Below are 18,500 nucleotides of genomic sequence, written 5' to 3'. Positions count from 1 at the left end.
CCCCGTTCCTCTCCACCTCCTCCATGCTTTTTCCCTTTCTCTCTTTTTTAATGTCTCTCTCTATAAAACTGCATTTTGAACACACAGCAGTGAAGTTTTAATAGAGTATAAATCTGCCACTGGGCTCCGTGCTGCTCTGTGGACAATTAAAATGCGAGCATTACCATTGCTGTCACGCTGGTCAGGCAGGCACTGTGAGTCCCACTGACATTTTTATATGATAAATTAGAGCTGGGGCTTGGATTTCACTCTCTCCCCTCCATGCCCCCCTCCAGACCTTAAAACAAGCTGGCTCAGGGACTCACTAGTTGAGAGCAGTTGGTAGGAGGGCGATGCGTCTCCATCTGCCAGTGCGGGCACAGGGGTGGGAGGAGAGGGATGCTGAGATCCGCACTGGGCATTTCTGCTGCTCCTCAGGGCATTTGCTGATGCCCATCCTGCTTTTGCTGGCTAATCCCGGCTAGTAGGGGACACGTGAGCATCCATTGAACTCATGTGCCCTTCAAGGGGACATTAGCTGCTGTGGGAGGTGCCCACAGAGAGTGGACAGACCTCTTGGTCAGCAGGGGGTTATAAAAGATTTGGGTGGATTTTTGTGCCTGATTTCCTGAGCCATCCATGGCCCACGCAAGGGTTGGGGTGGTCTCTGGGCTGCAGGGTTGAATGGCAAGTGTCACCCCTCAGCCCCCTGAACCGACCCACCTTTGTCTTTGTTCCCAGGCTCAGCATCACCTGCGACAGCACCGAGTATGAGATGAACCATCTCTACCCAGCGGTGGCTGAGAATGTCCACGAGTGCTACCTCCAGAAGGAGCCACTGCTCTTCAGCTGTGCAGGCTACAACACCAAGTACCGGCGCCTCTGCCCCTGCCGCGACTACCGCAAAGGACAAGTGGCTCTGTGCAGGGACTGCTTGTGACTTGGTGCGTCCCCTCCCTGCGTTTGCGACACGCAACGTGCAACGAGTGGCTTTTTCTCAAAGCTTCTGCAATAGCCGAGGGAGGTGGGACAGGTCCCTCCCGGCGGGTGAGCCGGGGGTGTCAGACCCTGGGGGTTGTTTTGTCCACCAGTCAACTGTGAATGACCACGTCCTGACCTTCGGTTTCATTTTCTTCTCGAGGAGCATCGTCCAACTGCATCCGAACCCACCTGGACCTGGTGGTGCTGGGATGGGATGATGGGGAGAGGGGGGCCAGGGACACCTTTCCCCTCCTCTGGCAATGGGACAAGCCACCAGCAGACTGCAGTTTCAGGGTTTTCATCCTCTTCAAGCATCCTAGGTTGTTTTATTTATTGATTTTTTTTTTTTTAACCCTTCCCCCGACAAGTGGTAAATTAAAGGGGAAGCAACACCCAGCCCTTCTGTGGGAGTTATTGGGCAGAGCGCTGTTGGGGGGTGTGGAGGGGCTGCCGGTGCCTGCCTTGGCTGCGGAGCTGGGGGAGGACAAAGCCCAAGGACAGTGGTGGGGCTGGATGGACACAGCGGGGTCTGCACCCACGGTGCCCCCAGGAAGAGCCAGCGGGGGCTGGATGGCCCTCAGGCTGTCCCTGGGAAGTGAGGGGCAGGATGGGGCCGGGGAGGCCCCCAGGAAGGATGCTGGTCCCTGGGGCAATGCTGCCGGCAGGGCAGAGGTGCCCAAAGCAGGTCCCCCCACAGCCCCCGGGCTGCTCTCCGCCCCGCTGGGCTGTGCATGGAGCTGCACGCCCCTCCAGGGACCGAGGCATCGGAGCTGGCGGCGGGGGCACAGGGGCTGCTCGGGGTTTGAATGAGGAGCCAGGAGGGAGGACGTGGTGCAGCAGCCGAAATGAATTGCCAGCGGGCACAGACCAAGGCCAGGGGAGAGGGGGGCAACTCAGCAGCTGTGAAAGCAACATCGTGTCTCTGCGTGCCCCAGATGTTGCAGCCATGGGAAGAGGTGAGATCCAAGCAAGCATCTTCCTTGCATGGTCTTCGCTTCTTTAACTTTTCTTCATGCAATTCATCTCCCTTCAGGGGAGTTTTCACTGCTGCCGGTATTTCCCCTCCTGGCATGTCCCCTTGCTGCGTTAGTGCTGGCTGGGGAGACCTGGTTTGTTTGTGTAGGGTCGCTCACCAGAGCAAGGCTGTGACTGTGTTGCTGTGAGGTCGGTGCTCAGCCATCCTGTTGCTCGGAGCGCTCAATGGTGAGACTCATGCACCCCTAAAACGTGTGGCTGGAAAGTTATGGACTGGAAACTCCCTCCCAGCCCTTGCATGGAAGAGCTCCTGGCCCAGCCAGCGAGGGAGGCTGGTGGGGTGGCAGCCTGTCCTGGCAGTGTCACCACAGGGTCCCAGGCCCTGGCAGGCTTGTCCCCTCCAGCTCGAGGTGACTGAAGGAGACCAGTAGCATGGCAGGATGAGTGCATGAAATCACCCCCCCCCCACCGCGACCCAGCTGCTCGCTGGAGCTGTGCTACACAGCCCCGGCACCTCCAGCCCGTCCTCCCCACGGCTCGGTGGCTTGCAGCCAGGTTTTGGGAGAAAAATCCCATTCCTTCAGCTTTGTGACAGCATCAGGCAGACCCCAGCTCCCCCCTGCCCCAGCTCCCCTCGCCATCTCCCCAGTCTGGCCCTGGGAAGGGGGACACCGCACGGCACTCGTGTCTCCGGGCATCCCTTTGGCTGAGCCAGCAAGCCCACTGCGGTGAGACTGGCTGCACCCTGTGCTGGATGAGGCGGGAGCTGGAGACATTGCTGTTATCCTGGAGCAATTTGTCATCTTCAGCACCAAATTGTGTAGGCAAATCCCGCCTGCGATGCCAGACAAGGGGAAGGATTGATTAAGTAATTTTTGTGTCTTGCAGCCAGCATGTGTATAAATAAAAGCGGCGCAAACCTCTCTTTGCAGAGCTGAACAACAATACCTTGTGCCTTTCTACGGCACCTTTCATCTCGGTCTCAAAGCATTGCCTGGCAAAGGCTCCCACGCTGCTCGCCCCGACTGCTGGGAGCGCTGGGTGGGCAGGAGCCAGCCCGGTAGAGGCATGGGGGATTTGCAAGTAGGAACCACCAGTGATTCACTTCCCAGGGTTCTAAGGACCACATAAAACCTGGTTTTATAGGGGATCTAAGTGAGCTTTAAAGGCTGAGGGGCTCAGGGTGCCTCTCAAGGCAGCGCTTGTTGCACATCAGCTGCCCGGGCAGCTTTCTCCACTGGTTCTGCTCAGCTGCTTTTAAAATAGCCTTCACCTTTCGGCAGCCCAGCGCCTGCCTCACGCCACAGAGAGTCCCAATTATCCCTGGGCAGGAGCATTTTTCTCCAAGCTGAAATAAAAGGCGGCTGGCTCAACTTTGCCACTGTCATGGGAAATAATGATCTGTCTGGAACCTTGTTGGATTTCGAGCCAGCCCGTAAATTTGGGCGACGGGGCTGAGTAATTCTCTGGTATTACCTGTCATGTCTCTGCCCCATCAGCTGGCACCGAGTCCTGCTCTCGGTGCTGCCTGGGGAAAAAAAACCTCTCTTGTTGGCCCATCGGGGGCTGCACATGGCTCGCAGCTGCTGGATGTAACGGGGACTGGAGCACGGGTGCTCGGGGCAGCCACTCCTGCTTCGTCCCGTGTGAAGCCCCAGCTGCTGGGAGCCGGGGGGTGCCTTGGTCTGTAAAATCCAATGTAGGGGCAAGCTGGGGGCTTGGCTGGTTTGGTGATGCCAACTCTGGGCATTAATGGCAGCGTTGGGTGCAGAATTGGCACCAAATTGGTTGTTACATGGGGGTGCATGCGGCATATTGAGTCCTGCAGTGCTGCTGGTCCCGGGCACCCCAACATGGAGGTGGCAGCAAGGGATGGAGCTGCTGGGTCAGCAGCAGCTCCCGGAGGAGTTGGCATAAAAGAGTGATCAAACATGACTTTGTCACATGCAAATGCTTTTTCTCTGCCTGTTTCTGGCCCCAGCCGTGCCTGCGTGATCGCTGGAGCATCCCGCTGCCTTCCCGACCTCTTGCCCGAGCAGGTCTCCAGTGCTTGTCCCCGTCTCCCCGGCCAGGACACGCTTCCATCTGGAAGGGAGATGGGAGGATGATACAGACATTAAGTTCACATTTGATTAAGTAGGCGCACGGAAGAGATTTAAAGGGAAGCTGAAGTGCTGCCATATGAAAGAGATTCTAATTATTGCAGCTAATTACCAAGAATAAATCCCCAGTTGGGAGGGGGAAGAGAAGGGGAAACAGTGTCAAAACTATGAATAAAATCAAACAAAAATCAAATGAGGAGCTTTCAGCTTCACGGACAGGCCAGTTTATTTAACAACCAGAGCATGTGCATGGGGAGCCTGTGGGGTCTGCTCAGGGGGGACATGAACCTTCTGATGGTATCTCTGGTGGCATCGCAGCAGGCAGAGCCTCCTAGAAGGTTGGGTTTTTTTTTTTTTTTTTAAGCTGTTTTCTTCTTCTGGCAGCTGTGAAACCAGGACAGGCGTGTCGAAAGAATGATACTGTTCTGGAAATCCATTTTCCGTACCTAGAAATGGAGCCAGAGGTGATTTTTGTTCCTGAGCCTTGCTCTTCTTAGAAATTCCACTCAGAACTTTCTTCATGGTGGTTGTTTTTTCCTCTGGTTTTAATGTTGATGGCATCAAAACCTTCCCTTGCCAATGCAGCTGGGGCAGTGGGGGGGGTCTGGCGAGAGGGTGGGTGCTCCCTGCCCCGGCATCTCCTCGCAGCATCCCGCTGCCGGTGGGCACCTCTCCCCGCACCAGCATCTTCCCCTGCAGAGGCTCAGCCGCTCTTGGCTCCCGGAACAGCAGTCCGGGTTGTAAATCACAACTGGAGGGAGGTAATAGCGCTGCTCCGCTCTTATCTGGGGCTTTATTAGGAAATCGTTAAGCGGCTTTTCCCTCCTGATCCCCTGCTTAGCAGCAGCTGGGTAAAATGGCAAATCTCATCCATGATGTGGACAGTCCAGGCAAGAGAAACCCATTTATTTCCCCTAACGGGTTTATCGCTAGATCAAGGAGCTGCTGAAGATGTAAGCACCGGTGGTTATTTCCCCAGGTGATGGATCTAGCTGCCACACAGCCTCCGGTAACCAAAGCACACCGCCTGACAGGGATGTCTAATGGACCCGTGGTCGGGACTACTGGCTCATGTATTTCAAGGTTTTGCTTTAATTGAGTCCTGTCTCCCTGTTGTCATGCTTTTTTTCTTTTTTTTTTTTTATTATTATTTTTTCCACCTTCAGAAAGGCTTCCCAAAATAAACTAATGCATTTAATCTCCTGTCCCCTTCCCTCATCTCTTGCTCCCTTTGGCAAAGCCAGAGCCATTGAAAAAGTTAGCAAATTGAAAATCTGTCCTCAGACTTATTGAGTGAAAAGAACAGTGAAATCTTTTGCCTTTTCTTTCTGTTTCTTTTTTCTTCTTTCTTCTTCTTTTTTCCAGTAGAAAGGACTTGGGTGGGGGCAGGGCAAAAACCCCTTTTGAAGCTATGGGGCTAAGTGTTCCTTTCTTATCAGCTCAAGCAGTGATGCCCAGTGACAGTCATTGTGGCTCCTTAGAGGAAAGCCATTAAAACTCTGGATCGATACTTTCTCAGGAGAGATAGGGCCCATTCAATATTATTCCCTAGGCAGGGGGAGAAATACCAACATCCCATCCACAAAGCAGAGCAATACTGCTGAGGATGCAGCTTCTCCTGCCAGCACCCAGGGGCTGGGACGTGCCCTAGCCCAGGCAGCGTGGGAGCCGAGCCAAGATCTGTCCCTCGGCATCCAGGTCATTTGGAAAGGGGAAAAAATTAAAGGCTGGGAGGATGGGGGGTGGGAGGAGTGTTTTGGGGGGGACTAGGTGCCCCTGCAGGGCTGGACCCCCAGCCAGGGCCCCTGGGGGCTGGTGCCACCACAGCCTGCAAAGGGCCTCAGGAGGGCAAAAATACATAAATAATGTGGCCATTCCCAACACCTGGCTGCAGGCTTTGGAAAGCCAGGAGGAAAGGGGCTGGCAGGGTGTGCAGCCCCTCTCGTTGCCATCTTTCAGAGGGCTCCCACTGCCTCTCCCGCTCTGGAACCCAGCTCTCGGTAAGGAGCAGTTGGAAACAGGACAGAGATTTGCTTTTAGTCTTAGAGCGAGCTACCAGACATACCAGCTTTTCTATAAATATAAACCAGAAAACAGGAAATAACGATCTGCCCTAATTTAGTTCCTTTCATCTAAGGATTCAAAGCATCTGACAGCATCTCTAAGAAATCAAGAAAGACTTTGCAACCTGCATGGAAATGCAACTGTTTCAGGGGTGCGCGTGCAACTTTTTGCTGAGCGTTGCATTGCAGCGCCTCATTTGCCAGCCCCAATTCCTTCCCAAATTACCGCAATTTCATGTCACTGAGACCTGGACCCCTCACTTCTTCTTAGCAAGTCATCCCGGGAATGAGTGATGTTCTTGCAGCTGGATGCGATGCACAGCTGGCTCAGCGCCATCAAGCGTGGAGGATTGTTTATTTATTCAATTAATTGAATTAATTAATTTTCAGGAGAGTGTTGAGAAAAATAATGGGAAGTGCCAGCAGCTCTGCCAGCTGTCTCGCTGCGGCGGGAGCAGGGGCATGATCCGTACATGTGGCTCAGGGGAGCGAGGCGAGCCCGGCTGTGCAGCGCTGCGGCAGATGTGAATCGTAGAATCACAGAATGGTTTGGGTTGGGAGGGACTTTTGAAGGACATCTAGTCCAACCCCCTGCAGTGAGCAGGGACATCTTCAACCAGACCAGGTTGCTCAGAGCCCCATCCAACCTGACCTTGAATGTTTCCAGGGTTGGGGCATCTACCACCTCCCTGGGCAACCTGTGCTGTGTTTCACCACCCTCATTGTAACAAATTTCTTCCTTATACCTAGTCTGAACCTACCCTCTTTTAGTATAAAACCATTACCCCTTGTCCTGTTGCTACAGGCCCTACTAAAAAGCCTGTCCCCATCTTTCTTATCAGCCCCCTTTAAGTACTGCAAGGCCGCAATAAAGTCTGCCCAGGGCCTTCTCTTCTCCAGGCTGAACAACCCCAGCTCTCTCAGCCTGGCCTCACAGGAGAGGTTCCAGAGGGTTCCATCCCTCTAACCATTGTTGTGGCCCTCCTCTGGACCTGCTCCAACAGGTCCATGTCTGTCTTGTACAGCAGCTGCAGGCGGAGAGAGCCTGGTCCGCGCCCTTCCAGCAATGCTTTCCTCAGGGAAAGGTACACCCAGCTGCCCTGGCTACTGCACAGAGCCCAGGCACTCAAACCGCTGCGTCTCCCCTTTCCTGGCATTGCCAATCCCACGCTTTTGCTGTCCACGGAGCCCCCTGTGTGTGCTTCACCCCATTTCCTTTGCTCTCACCAAGCTAGGATTTCCTTGCACGGTTTGCTCTGGGAAGAAGGGAGGGTGTTGCACCAGTTCTACCTGCAAGGAGCCTCTGTCACCAGCCCCTCGGTGCATCAGCTCTGATGCAGCTGCAACGAAGATGTTCCTTGGCCCCAGGCTCTTGCAACATTTCTGTCCCTCTGCAAAGGCTTGTTCAGGTTTGGCACTGAGGTTTGAGCCACCTTGGTTCCTGTCCCCAAATCTTGCCATCTCTCCCATCTAAGTCAAAGGAAGAGCAGCGACTGGGCACTAAAGTGGAGCCTAGCTGGCTGTCACCGGTGGTGGCAGTGCCACAGCAATCTCTACATCATCACATAGTAGCGACCAGTCCTCTGCCCTTCCAGCTGTGTCCAGGTGTGGACAGACAGGGACTGGGTGTGGGAGCAAGAAGTTCATAAATCTGGGAGGCAACAGATTTCCACACTTAATTAACTCAACAAATTAATCCCAATTAGAAGCTGTAATTGGGTTTATAGTGGTTAATCATCTTTCCCCCCCAAGCAACAACCTCACTATCTGCCTTAATATTATTATAAAAGCAGAGGATGCAGAGTTACGTGTCCCCGACACCAGAGATGCCACCGCTGCCACCCAGGCACACCCTGGGGGGGATCGGATCAGGTCTGGTCCCCTCAACAGGCTGGGGGACAGGCAGGGGGACAGCACTGTGTGACCCAGTGACCCCCCCGCAACTGCCAGGGCGTGATGCACTGGATTGCATCATTGCTGCTTTTCCAAGAATACAGCAAATTCGGCTGCTCATGCTCCTGTTTGAGCAGTTTCCTACCAGAAAACTAAACTGCCGGGAGATTTCATTGACTTTTTTTGTCCTTCTCCACTGGTGTTTTATGCTAAAAAGAGCCTGAATGAAAACATCTGCTTGCTCTTCTTTTTCTGAGCTCATTAATTAAGCAGTGTCCTCCTGTGACCAGTGGGTCTCAGCAGGAATACGGAGCAGTCCTCTCGTCCTGCACTGCTCTTGGTTGCATTTGTTGTCCCATGGGTGCCGGTGGGCTCTGGATCCCTTGGAGCCCTGGCAGCAGTTCAGGACTGAGCCCAGCCCCGGCTCCAAACCCACCCTGCTTCTCCGCACTGCTCCCTAAAGCCCACCCAGCAAACCCCCCTGACACCTCCTCTCTGCACCCTCTCCGGCTCGTGGGAGCTGCCGTGGAAGCATCGCAGCATGGCTTTGCTATTACCTTGGGGAATTTGCTTTTGGGGCCGCAGGGAGAGAGTTGTGCCTGGCAGCCACAACGTGCCCATCCGCCTGCCTCCTGCCCAGAAACTGGGAAAGATGCTGCCAGTGCCGGTTTGGTTTCGGGTCCTTTCCTGGGCTACTGAGGGCTGGCTGGGGTGCTGAAAGGGGAACTCTTGGAGGGCTTCACCCCAAGGGCTGGCTCCCAGCATGGTCCCAAAGGAAATTCTGGGTGCAGGACGCATCAAAGCAGTTGGGGAAAGCTCTGCTAAATGCCCCAGAGAGGACAAATTTGCTGCAGCAGCCCCCAGAATCATTCCTGCTAATATTTAACAGCACAGAAAATACAGAATTATGCTCCTTCTTACATTTGGCTCAGCTTTATCCAAATCTGCGGGGAACTTGTCCACCACAGGTCTCGGGGTTTATCTTCAATGAAAGCGTGTTTTGCCGCAGAGGAAGGGTGATGCTGTTCGCATCCTCCTCCAGCCGCCCTGTGCGCAGACGGTGCCTTTGCACCTCCCCACCTGCAGCTCCTGCCATCGCCCCCGAGGGGCTTGGTCTGGTTTTGTAGATGCTATTTTGGTTGGGTGTTTTTGTTGTAAGTGTTGTTGAATAGGAAAAATAAAAACTCGAGGACCCTCGTGGTATTTTTAGTCCCGTATCGGTGACTAGCTCGAAATCCTCAACAGGACTGTAAAATAAAATTAATCTGCATCTGCCGTGCATGATTTTTACAAAGCTTGTCTCCTTCTCCTACCAGAGGGATGGTTTACAACCCTGCTTGTTTCAGTTTGAGAGAGCACCAAGTGCCTGCTGGGTGGCCCCAGCTACAACAGACAGCAGCAGGCACTGGGGGGGCGGGTGCAGAAGGAGGAAAAACTGATGTGGTCTCTCGTTGAGTTTGGGAACCATCCCTGGTGCTCACAGCAGGTTTATGCCCCTTGGGTACCCAGGCAGTGCTGCCCATGCAGGTGTAGTGAGCTGCACTGGTTGTACTGGTTTGCTTGCAGGGCAGAGATGCTGGGGGGCTGGGGGAGCTGCTGGGTTCTGGCAGGATGTTCTCAAGCTGGGAGAAGCAGGGGTGGGAACCCCTGAGCAACACCCCACCAGCCTGGATGGGGAGGGTGAAGTCTTATTGCCATGGAGACTGATGAGACGGTTGAAAATTGGCTGCCATGGAAACCAGTTTTGGAGTCTGTGGAGCCATCCGGCCGGGCTGGTCCCCGGGTCGTGGGGACAGTGCTGGTCCATGTGGCACAGGATGGCTGCGACGGTCAGATGCTCCAGAGCAGGGCTGAGGCCCACTGCAGCCCCCAAAGTGGGCTATTAGGGGGCCACACTGTAGTAACGCAGCCCCAAACTGGGGAACTGAGCAGCCCAAACTGCAGTAATGCGGGCTGGTGGGGAAAGAGCTGATGGATATTTCTGCGCTTTCGGTCACACCACCTGCCAACACTCAGGACTGCGAATTGTGCAGAAACACGAACGTTAAAGTGGCTGAGGGTGGCAATGCGGCACAAGCCACATATCCTGAGAGAAATTACATGGAGGCTGGGAGAGAAGAGCAGGACTGGGATGAGGGGCCGGCGGGAGCAGCAGGAGGGACAGGGGATGCTCTCGGCTTGGCAGCAGTGAGGTGATGTGAATAGCGCTGAATGGCTCTTCCTCCCCACCCAGAACCAATAAAGCATCTCCTGTTTGCGTTTTATGTTTGTTTTCCTTCCTAAAATAGGACTTTGGGAAAACAAGGGAGGCCCCCTCAGCGCTGGGCTGAGCCTCTTCTTTGCAAGAGAGAGGTGTGTTCTGTGGGGACCGAGGTGGCTTTTGTCACCCTTCCCATGGGCCGTGCTCACTGTGCCATGCAGCAGTGTTTTAAACATCCCGGGGCGCCTCTGTGCCCTTCCAGCCTTGCTCCTGGCACAGACCAGGCTGGCATGCGTGGGCTGGCGGGGTCTGAGGGTCACCTCCCTGACACACACGGCAGAGAAGCAGCTCTGCCTTCTCCCACCATGTCCCCTCACCACCTTTCCCCTCATCCAGCAGCATCTCCCCGCTGGCAGCTGGCAGAGGGATCCTCCGCGTGCGGGTGATGAACACCTTGCCACAAGCTGGTAATTCTCCAACCCTCCCGCTCACCTTTTTGCATGCATGAAAACATCTGCTGACATTTCCAGCCATTTATTGTCTGCCGTGAAGCTGCCCAGTTGGACACAGCACTCCGGCTGTGCTGCCTTGCTCCGGGGGGGAAGCCACCCCACGTCAGGACATCCTCCCACCCCAGACATGCCCTGACCCTGCAGGGCCAGTGGATGCTCTGGCTGCAAATTTCAAGACTGAATATCTCCACTTGTGATGGGATGAAGTGATGGCAAAGGGATGGGAGCACACAAGACCTTGGGTGGGGGGAGATGAGGGTTCCTTGCAGCTGTCATCCTAAAAGCACCTTTCTGCCCTCGTTACCTGTTCCCAGGGATCCATACGCAGCAGCCTGGAGCCAGGCCCACCCCGTGGTGCAGGGAGGGTGGGAGCAGCTGGAGCCTATAAAGGGCTGTTAGAGGTGATTTGGGCTGTGCCACTGCAGGTGGGGGGCTCTGGGTTGGTCCTGGAGCCTGGCTGCGGGAGGAGGGATGGTTTGGGGCTGTGAGGGGTCCCCCCCATCCTGAGATAGGCAGCCTGAGTCTCAGGAACCAGGCTGAGCTGGGCAGGGTTTGTGGCTGGGACCTGCAGGTTTGGGGCGGTTGCTCCTCCTGTAATGGCTGATCCCCAAAACCTGCTCTCAGTGGCAGGCAGAGGGATGGAGAGGCTGCCCCCCCCCCCCACTGGCTGGTGCCCAAGAGCTTGGCTTCCTCTTACCCAGGGCTGAATGCAGCTCTTGCACTAACTGCAACCTCAGGATGCCCTTTAATTTTTAATGCTTCAATAAAACAGTAATTACAAACACTGCAATTTGAGTTTTTAAGCAGAAAGTATTAACTTCCCAGGGTTTAATTATTCAACAGAAATTAATGAATGCGGGGCTGGATCCTGCTGGCTGTCTTAGCTTTTCCTAGTGGGGCTGGCATCGATCCGCTTTGCAGGGAGGAGGGCTGGGGAAGGATGAAGCCCGTCCCCGGTGCCTCAGGGCTGTTAGCAGCCAGGGCAGAGGCTGGCTGGGGGGGGGGACACCGATGTGCTGGGCTGGGTGGGGCTGAGGAGAGGTCTTAGGGGGGCAGTGGGACCCCCCACAAATGGCTCCTTCTCTGCTCCCTGCAGGATTTCCAGCCAAGGCGGTGCAGGATCCTGGCCGTGCGGTGCAGCTGCCTCCTGAAGGCCACTGACTGCTGTGATCTGAATCAACGCCGCAGGAGACCGTGCATTAACCAGAGTGGGGAAACTGAGGCAGGTGCTACCCCAGGAGGTAGCATGATCCCACGGCTGCTCTGTCGTGTCCCCCACCCAGCGCCTGCACCCGTCCCCTGCCTGAGAGGGGGCTCAGGAGCTTTGAGTCTGTTTTATGGAGCTTTCTCAGCCTTAATTGTGTTCTGAGTTCCCTGGGAAGATTTCAGGCTTGTTTTAATCACTCTGCAATGGCACAGTGTAGTTCAAAAGCGCCTTTTCCGGGGAATGGGTCTGTTGAGACCAAGAGTGCTCTCAGAGCTGTTTAAATATAGCAAAACAGTCAGTGTCTTGGCAAAGCTCATGGATTCAGGCTGGCTGATGTTGGACCTGAATGGGGTAGCAGTGGGGTTGGGAAAGACTTGATGGAGGAGGGCGAGGCATGGGGAAACGGGGATAAAATGCTCCCTGCCAGGAGTGAGCAGTGGGGCTGCAGGGGTGGGGGCTCATGGGGAGCATTGTGCTGAGATGGGACCTGTTGGGGTTCTCCAGCTCTTTGCACCCACATCTCAGACCTCAGCACTCCTCCTGCATCCACAAAGCCCCTTTTCCACGTGGGCACCAGCCCGCTGCAGTATCCCATCCTAAGCAGCATATCCATATGGCGATGGCATTCAGCAATTGGCATTGGATAAGGTCTGAGGGAACCATGTTTGCTAGAAAAGCAAGTTGTTGTTGTTATTATTAATAGTTAACTGTCATAACTTCATTAATAAGCAAACCTGCCTGATCAACTGTCTGCGACAAGATGGTAATAACAGTGATGGCCAGGGCTCTTCACGAGATGGAAATGGCTGTTTGTTGGGGCTGGCTGAACAAATTGAAGTGAGTGGAGGAGGCGGCGAAGGCTGGTGGGGAGCAGGGTGGAGATGACGGCTCTGCTGATGAGGTGCTGGGGACGGGGAAGGAATGGGGCCTCATTTGCAAGGGAAATGAAATTATCACCCGCTCCGTCTGCTGTCCTCCTGCCGCAGAGACTGATGAGCTGCACAGGGAGGGTGCTGGAGCGGGTGGCTCTGGGAGCACCCAGCACCCCAGTTCGGGAGCGCAGCCTGGTCGAGCCTGGGTGCCCTCCCTGCGGGAGCAGGTCCTCATGCAGGTGGGGCTGTTGCAGCCCCCTGAGGGGTCTGGGGGTGATCTGCTGCCCATGGGGTGGGCTTGTACCTCCTTTGCCACTTCTCTACTTGTCAAAGCCTCGTCTTGCATGTTTTGGGCTTTTTTTAGGGAAGGTCACAGCAATAAGTGTTGGTCAGTCACTCCTGAAATAGGAGTGGTGGGGTAAGGAGAGCAGATGATGCTCATCAGGACGAAATCTCTGCTGAAGCAGGTGAATCCTGGTGCGGCGGCACGCAGGGCGCTCGCGCTGTGATGCTGCTGTCACCCAGATTCATGTCCCTAACTGGGTCTCATCACATGTGGGGTGGCAGTTTTGGTTCACCCGCATGTGATGAGAAGGTGCGGGGCTTTGCAGGCAGCTTCTGCCTGCAGCTGGGCAGCGAGCCTGTCCCTTGGGTCATGGGGCAACGCCTGCAGCCTGTGTTAAGGACAGGGTATAACCAGCTCCCTCCCCACGCTAGGGATGCTCTTCTCTAATGTGAGTATTTTCTCATTCCCATCCCATAAACAGGGCATCAGTGGTTCCCGGATGGGAACACAACTCCCAGGTCTCTGTCCCTCAGGGTTATGTCTGCTGGGCTGCAAATATACGGGAATTGGGCTTAAATGAGTAGCATTGGTGAGACAAGGAGTGATTTAACTGACTCAGTTAATATGTTGTGGCAGCGCTGGTCTGGGTGAGAGACCTGGCTGCTCCCCGCCGGCTCCACGGGGAGAGTTCACGGAGCTCTGTCGCCAATCATTCCAGGCATTTTATTTGGGTCTTAACTTTGACTTAACTTCAGTAGATTATAGAGACAAAAAGTCATTCCAAGGCACTTTATTTGCAGGGTGGGGGGGAGCCAAAACGGGGTAGTTTGAAGTTGTCAAAATGATTTTCCACTCCTTCAAAATAATCTCACAAAACTGACCCAGATTTTACAAGGCACTCTGGCTTTCAAAGAGCTGCCTGTCTGTGCAGAAGATGGGTCTGTAAAAAAATATATTATTATTTTTTCTCTTACTAGTTTTACAAAACCTGTCCCTTGCCTCATTACTGTGGGATCTGTAAGGGCAAGATGTTCTTTGGGAAAACTGATCCAGCCTTGCAGCTCATCCCGGAGCAGTAAAGCGGCTGTGATGCTCCTAGAGAGCGGGCGAGGTGTTTTGGTGAGAGGCTGCAGCATGTATCTACGTGCAGGAAGAACGGAGGACCCCAGCTCTGCCCTGATGCCACTAGTGATGGGCAAGCTGGAGGTGTGTCAGGGATGGAGCAGACATCCAGATAACGGGGTTGAGCTATAAGATCAGGGACAGAGACTGCTGAAACACTGATGAATTTGGCTGAAGAGGGACCTGGCTCTGCCCCAGGGGTGTCAGACCCGGGGGGGTGCCGAGGGCCGCCCATGCAGCCCCTCATGGGCCACGTGTCACGGGGGCTCGGCCGGCTCTTGAGACGCACCCATAGGCACTTGCATCTGCAAATCTTCCCAGGCCAAGCGGCTGAGAGGCAGTGGGCCAAGCAAAGCTCTTTGGGTCTGATTTCACTTAAAAGGCATCCGCTGGGTGCGTGTTGGCGAGGGCAGCAGGCTGGAGGGGCTGGGAACTGCAGAACAGACGGGATGCTGGAGGGGGGCAGAGGATGAAAAACTATGGCTGATTTCATGCCCTCAAGCTGTCTGGAGTGGCAGGGAAATCTGTTAGCTTTCATTCAAGGGAGGATTGCTAGCAGGGTGCTGGAGAGGCCAATGGCAGGTTAATTGCTGTTTCCTTGTTTATTTAGTTAGTTGGTTGGGTGCTGGAGAATAAGAAAAAGGCAACCCTGGGTTCTGCATCTGGAGAAAGAGCAGGGCTGGCTGGCGCTGCACTCCTGGCCGTCAGCCGAGGGACTTGTGCTGCCCACTGGCTTGGCTTGGCTTGCCACGCCACGGTTCTCCCTGTTTTCTGAGAGCGCCCATGAGTTAATGATTGACCATGAATGAATCTTGCTGATCGTCCAGGGGTCCTACCAGCTGCAGGGCCTGGAGGCAGGGAGAGCTACGGGAGCAATTGCGATAGCTCCACTACTTGGATGCCCAGGGGTAGATGAGCAGGGAGGAGAGCTCTTGGATTGGCACAATCCAGTGGCCGTGGGGAGCCTGGGGGACTGCTCAGGGCTGTTCCTGCCAGATTTGGGTTTGCATCTGGCAAAGGGCAATTCTGGGTTTAAATCCTGGTTGTGGGATGCTCGTGGTCCCCACAGGAAAGGACCAGCTATGGTGGCCGATGGGTTTGCTCAGACAAAGCCCAGCCATGAACGTCCGCCCCAGGACATGCACCAGGAGCTGGTCCTGTGCTGAGCAGAGGGGAGCAGGACCCAGACGGGTCTCTTCATGATCTGCAGAGTCCTTGTCCTCTCTTCTTGCTCATTCTCCGGAGCTGAGCCACTCATGAACTGTCGATGGGAGAAACTAGATTTGAATCTGGGATTTTTTTTTTTAAACTTAATTTTTCATCTGACCTGATTAAAGTGCTGCTCATGCTGGCTGCCTTGCATTTTATTTATTCATTTCATCATATTCTGCCAGGGCACTGTGTTGTCTTCATTTAGTAGCAGAGCAGTTCGCTCGTGAGCCGGGCATCCTGGCTGCAGGGGAGCAGCATCCCAGCACTGGTCCCATCCTTTGTGAGGGTCAGACCCTGCTCTCATTTTCTTTAAAACCTATGAAGATCTGAGCCCTGTTTTTATTACAAGTATGGATGAGGGAATAGCATGTTAGTGCCTTGCAGAAAGCGCCGAGCTTGGGACAGGGTCTGCAAAGGTGCTGGGGGCCAAAAGCTTCATGGAGGAATGGCACGTTTGTTGGTTTATTATGGGGGGCGGAAGGAAAGAAAGATCAGGTTCAGGCAGGATAAATGCCAGTCCCAGGCGATACTGGCTTGCAGCTGTGGCAGGGAGCTGAAGGAAGATGCTCACAGCGCTGCCTGCTTCTGCCTGCCAAGAGGCAACAGCAAAAGGGAAGCACTGTGAAATCTCTCCAGGACCGTTCTGATCCTCCTTCTCTGTAGCTCTTGGGGTAGGATGCCCTGAACAATGCAGCCATGTCAGGGCCCGCTCAGGGGAGCATGAGCAGCACTCACCTTCTGACCATCAAAAAAACCCAGGAGAGAGAAATAGGGTGACAGGCGATCTTCATGGCATGCGGCAATATCTCCCCAAATCCACAGGTGCCCTGTCCAGAACCTGTGCAACTGGGAAGAGGCAAGAGGTCTGGTTTAGCTGCTGTTTTGGGGTGTTAGAGCTTATTCTATCAATTTTTTTTTTCTTTCCACTGAAGCATAATGCAGAAAAATATTTGCTGCTTCCTTAGATGGATGATTAATGACAAGGCAAAACGGGTCCATCAGAGGGAAGGACCCTGCACTGCCTGGCTGCTCCTTGTGTCACAGTGCTGACAACTGGGGCTTTGGTCCAAGCAAGAGCCTGCGTGAAGCGAGCTGGTAGAGCTGCTCCAAAGGCGTGGGGAAAAAAAAGAACATTTTCAATTTGCATTAGTTCCTCATTTGTGTCCTTCTCAAAGCTTAGCAGCTTTGTAATCTACTAAATATAAAAGCATCCCTACAGTTTCCTTAGCTGGCCAGGCAAAGAAAATGGCCCAAGGAACAAGATGGCTAGTCTCGGTGTCTGTCTGTCTGTCTAGCGTAGCCCAGGGGGTACCAGGCACCCTTCCAAGGCTGGGCCAGCTCTTAGAGCATCCCATGCTGCTGCTTCAGGGTGGCATTTCTAAAACCAAAGACAAGGAGGGGTTTTCTTCATGGAGTTTTGCTCAGGCACTTTTGTTGTAAGATGCTGTAATACCTGCCTGCACTGCTGCAAGAAGAAACCCATAGCCCTGCCTGTGGGAAGGCTTGGGAGGCTGGAGAGCAGGGGAAAGATTGTTGCAAAAGCCTTTAGATTCCTGATCCTGTTTCCAAATGGTTTCTTGGGGGTTTGTGCTTCTGCAGAAGTGCACCCACGCATGCAGGCATTTCAAGAGTCCATAAAAGAGGGTTGAGGGCATATTCAGAGCAAAATTTGATGTTGCAGGTGTCTTTAAGAGTACAATGACTTAACCACCGAGCTCATTTGTTATGGACATATACACTTCGTTTGACCCTCTGCAACTAAACAGCACAGTTTGATCTGGGCACATGACACCTGTGGGTGCATGGTGAAAAAAACTTAGCCACAAGAATTCGCTAAACGAGTGTGGTAAGGACTTTGGATGCATCTCGCAGGCTGCCGCGGCTCCGTGCACCGCGCTCGCCCGCCTTGGCCGTGCCCTGCTGATGCTAACCCGAGCACTGACTGGGTGCGTGCCCCCAGCAGGAGATGGAGCTCAGGAGCATCAAGGGGCTCTTCTGCCTTTAGCAAAAAAAGATGCATTGCTATTTCCAAGTGAGGATGCTCTAGGCAGGCTGCCTGCAAAGTAGGCAGCTACCTTCCAAAAATGGGGAGGTGGGAGAGAGAGGAAGAGAAAAATAAGCCAGATGAAAGCAGGGACTGTGCCAAAAGTACCTTCTATTTATGATTTCACAAGGTCAACAATAATCCCCACAGCTACAAGCACATAAAAATTGATTCTTTCCTGAAGAGATTGATGGATTCGTGGTCAGGGTATTTTCTCTGATCCTGCTGCCCTCTGGACATTGCTGAAATTTATGGAGACGCTGTGCATTTCTCTGTAGAGGACTAAATAGCTTCTCGAAAAGCAAGCAAATGCTTTCAATTCAGACATAGGATCCTGGGAAGTTGCTGTAAATAAGGGAAACGCTTCATCCAGCTGCTGGGCTGTATTTCCACAGGTGAGTGGCTTTCGCTTTGCAGCCTGCCTGCCGTGGATCACAGGCTCGTCGTCTTGCCCCATCCCTCGGTGTGGGGTGAGCCGGGCTGATGCTCACCCCATGGTACACACCTCTGCTCCTGCAAGAAACCTCACCTCCCGGCCCCCCGACGGTAATTTCCCACCCAAGCCCAGTGCAGTGCTGAGAAGCGAGGCAGTGCGATGCAGACCCTGTGAGGCTGAAGGCTCTTTCAGTTTGTCCTAATGCTTTCATGGGAGGGAAGAAGGGATGAGCATTTCTGAAGCATCCAGCTCCTTCCCCAACACTTGCCAAACAAGCTCATCTCACCGCTCAGATGTCGGCTGGAAATGTCCCTCGATTTTTTATTTTAAAAATACCCAGCTTTAAAGTCCCAACGTTTGAAACCATTTTGTTTTCCATAAGTGGCAGGAAGCTACCAAAGAAAGCCCATTTATTTTTCACAGCTTCATCCCCGCAGCTATTAAATCCTCGGCACTATTGAATTCCTGAGAAGTTTGCTGGGTAGCGATGGGGCTTGTGCACAAGCAGCACACGCGAGCCATAATATCCCAGTAAGTAGTTTGCGCTCTTTGTATCTCCCTTCTGGTTAACAAGCAGCTTTAGGTGCGCTCAAAAGACATTTCTGCGAGTCCTACT

The 18,500-nt window shown here is 53.9% G+C and overlaps 1 protein-coding gene across 2 annotated transcripts in view; it reads left to right on the top strand.

Moving 5' to 3' along the window:
• Window positions 1-919, top strand: part of MGAT5B (alpha-1,6-mannosylglycoprotein 6-beta-N-acetylglucosaminyltransferase B) — a 69,830-nt gene extending 68,911 nt beyond the window's left edge. For both annotated transcript variants that reach the window (XM_075719878.1, XM_075719877.1), the window contains exon 17: window positions 721-919. In XM_075719878.1, coding sequence (XP_075575993.1) covers window positions 721-919 — 199 coding nt within the window. The remainder of the gene's footprint in view (window positions 1-720) is intronic.
• Window positions 920-18,500: the final 17,581 nt, after the last annotated feature.

This window comes from Pelecanus crispus, chromosome 12 (assembly GCF_030463565.1).
Source record: "Pelecanus crispus isolate bPelCri1 chromosome 12, bPelCri1.pri, whole genome shotgun sequence".
In the NCBI taxonomy this organism is placed as follows: Eukaryota; Metazoa; Chordata; class Aves; order Pelecaniformes; family Pelecanidae; genus Pelecanus; species Pelecanus crispus.
The sequence above is the reverse complement of the archived record's forward strand: the minus strand, read 5'-3'. Positions and strand labels throughout refer to the sequence as shown.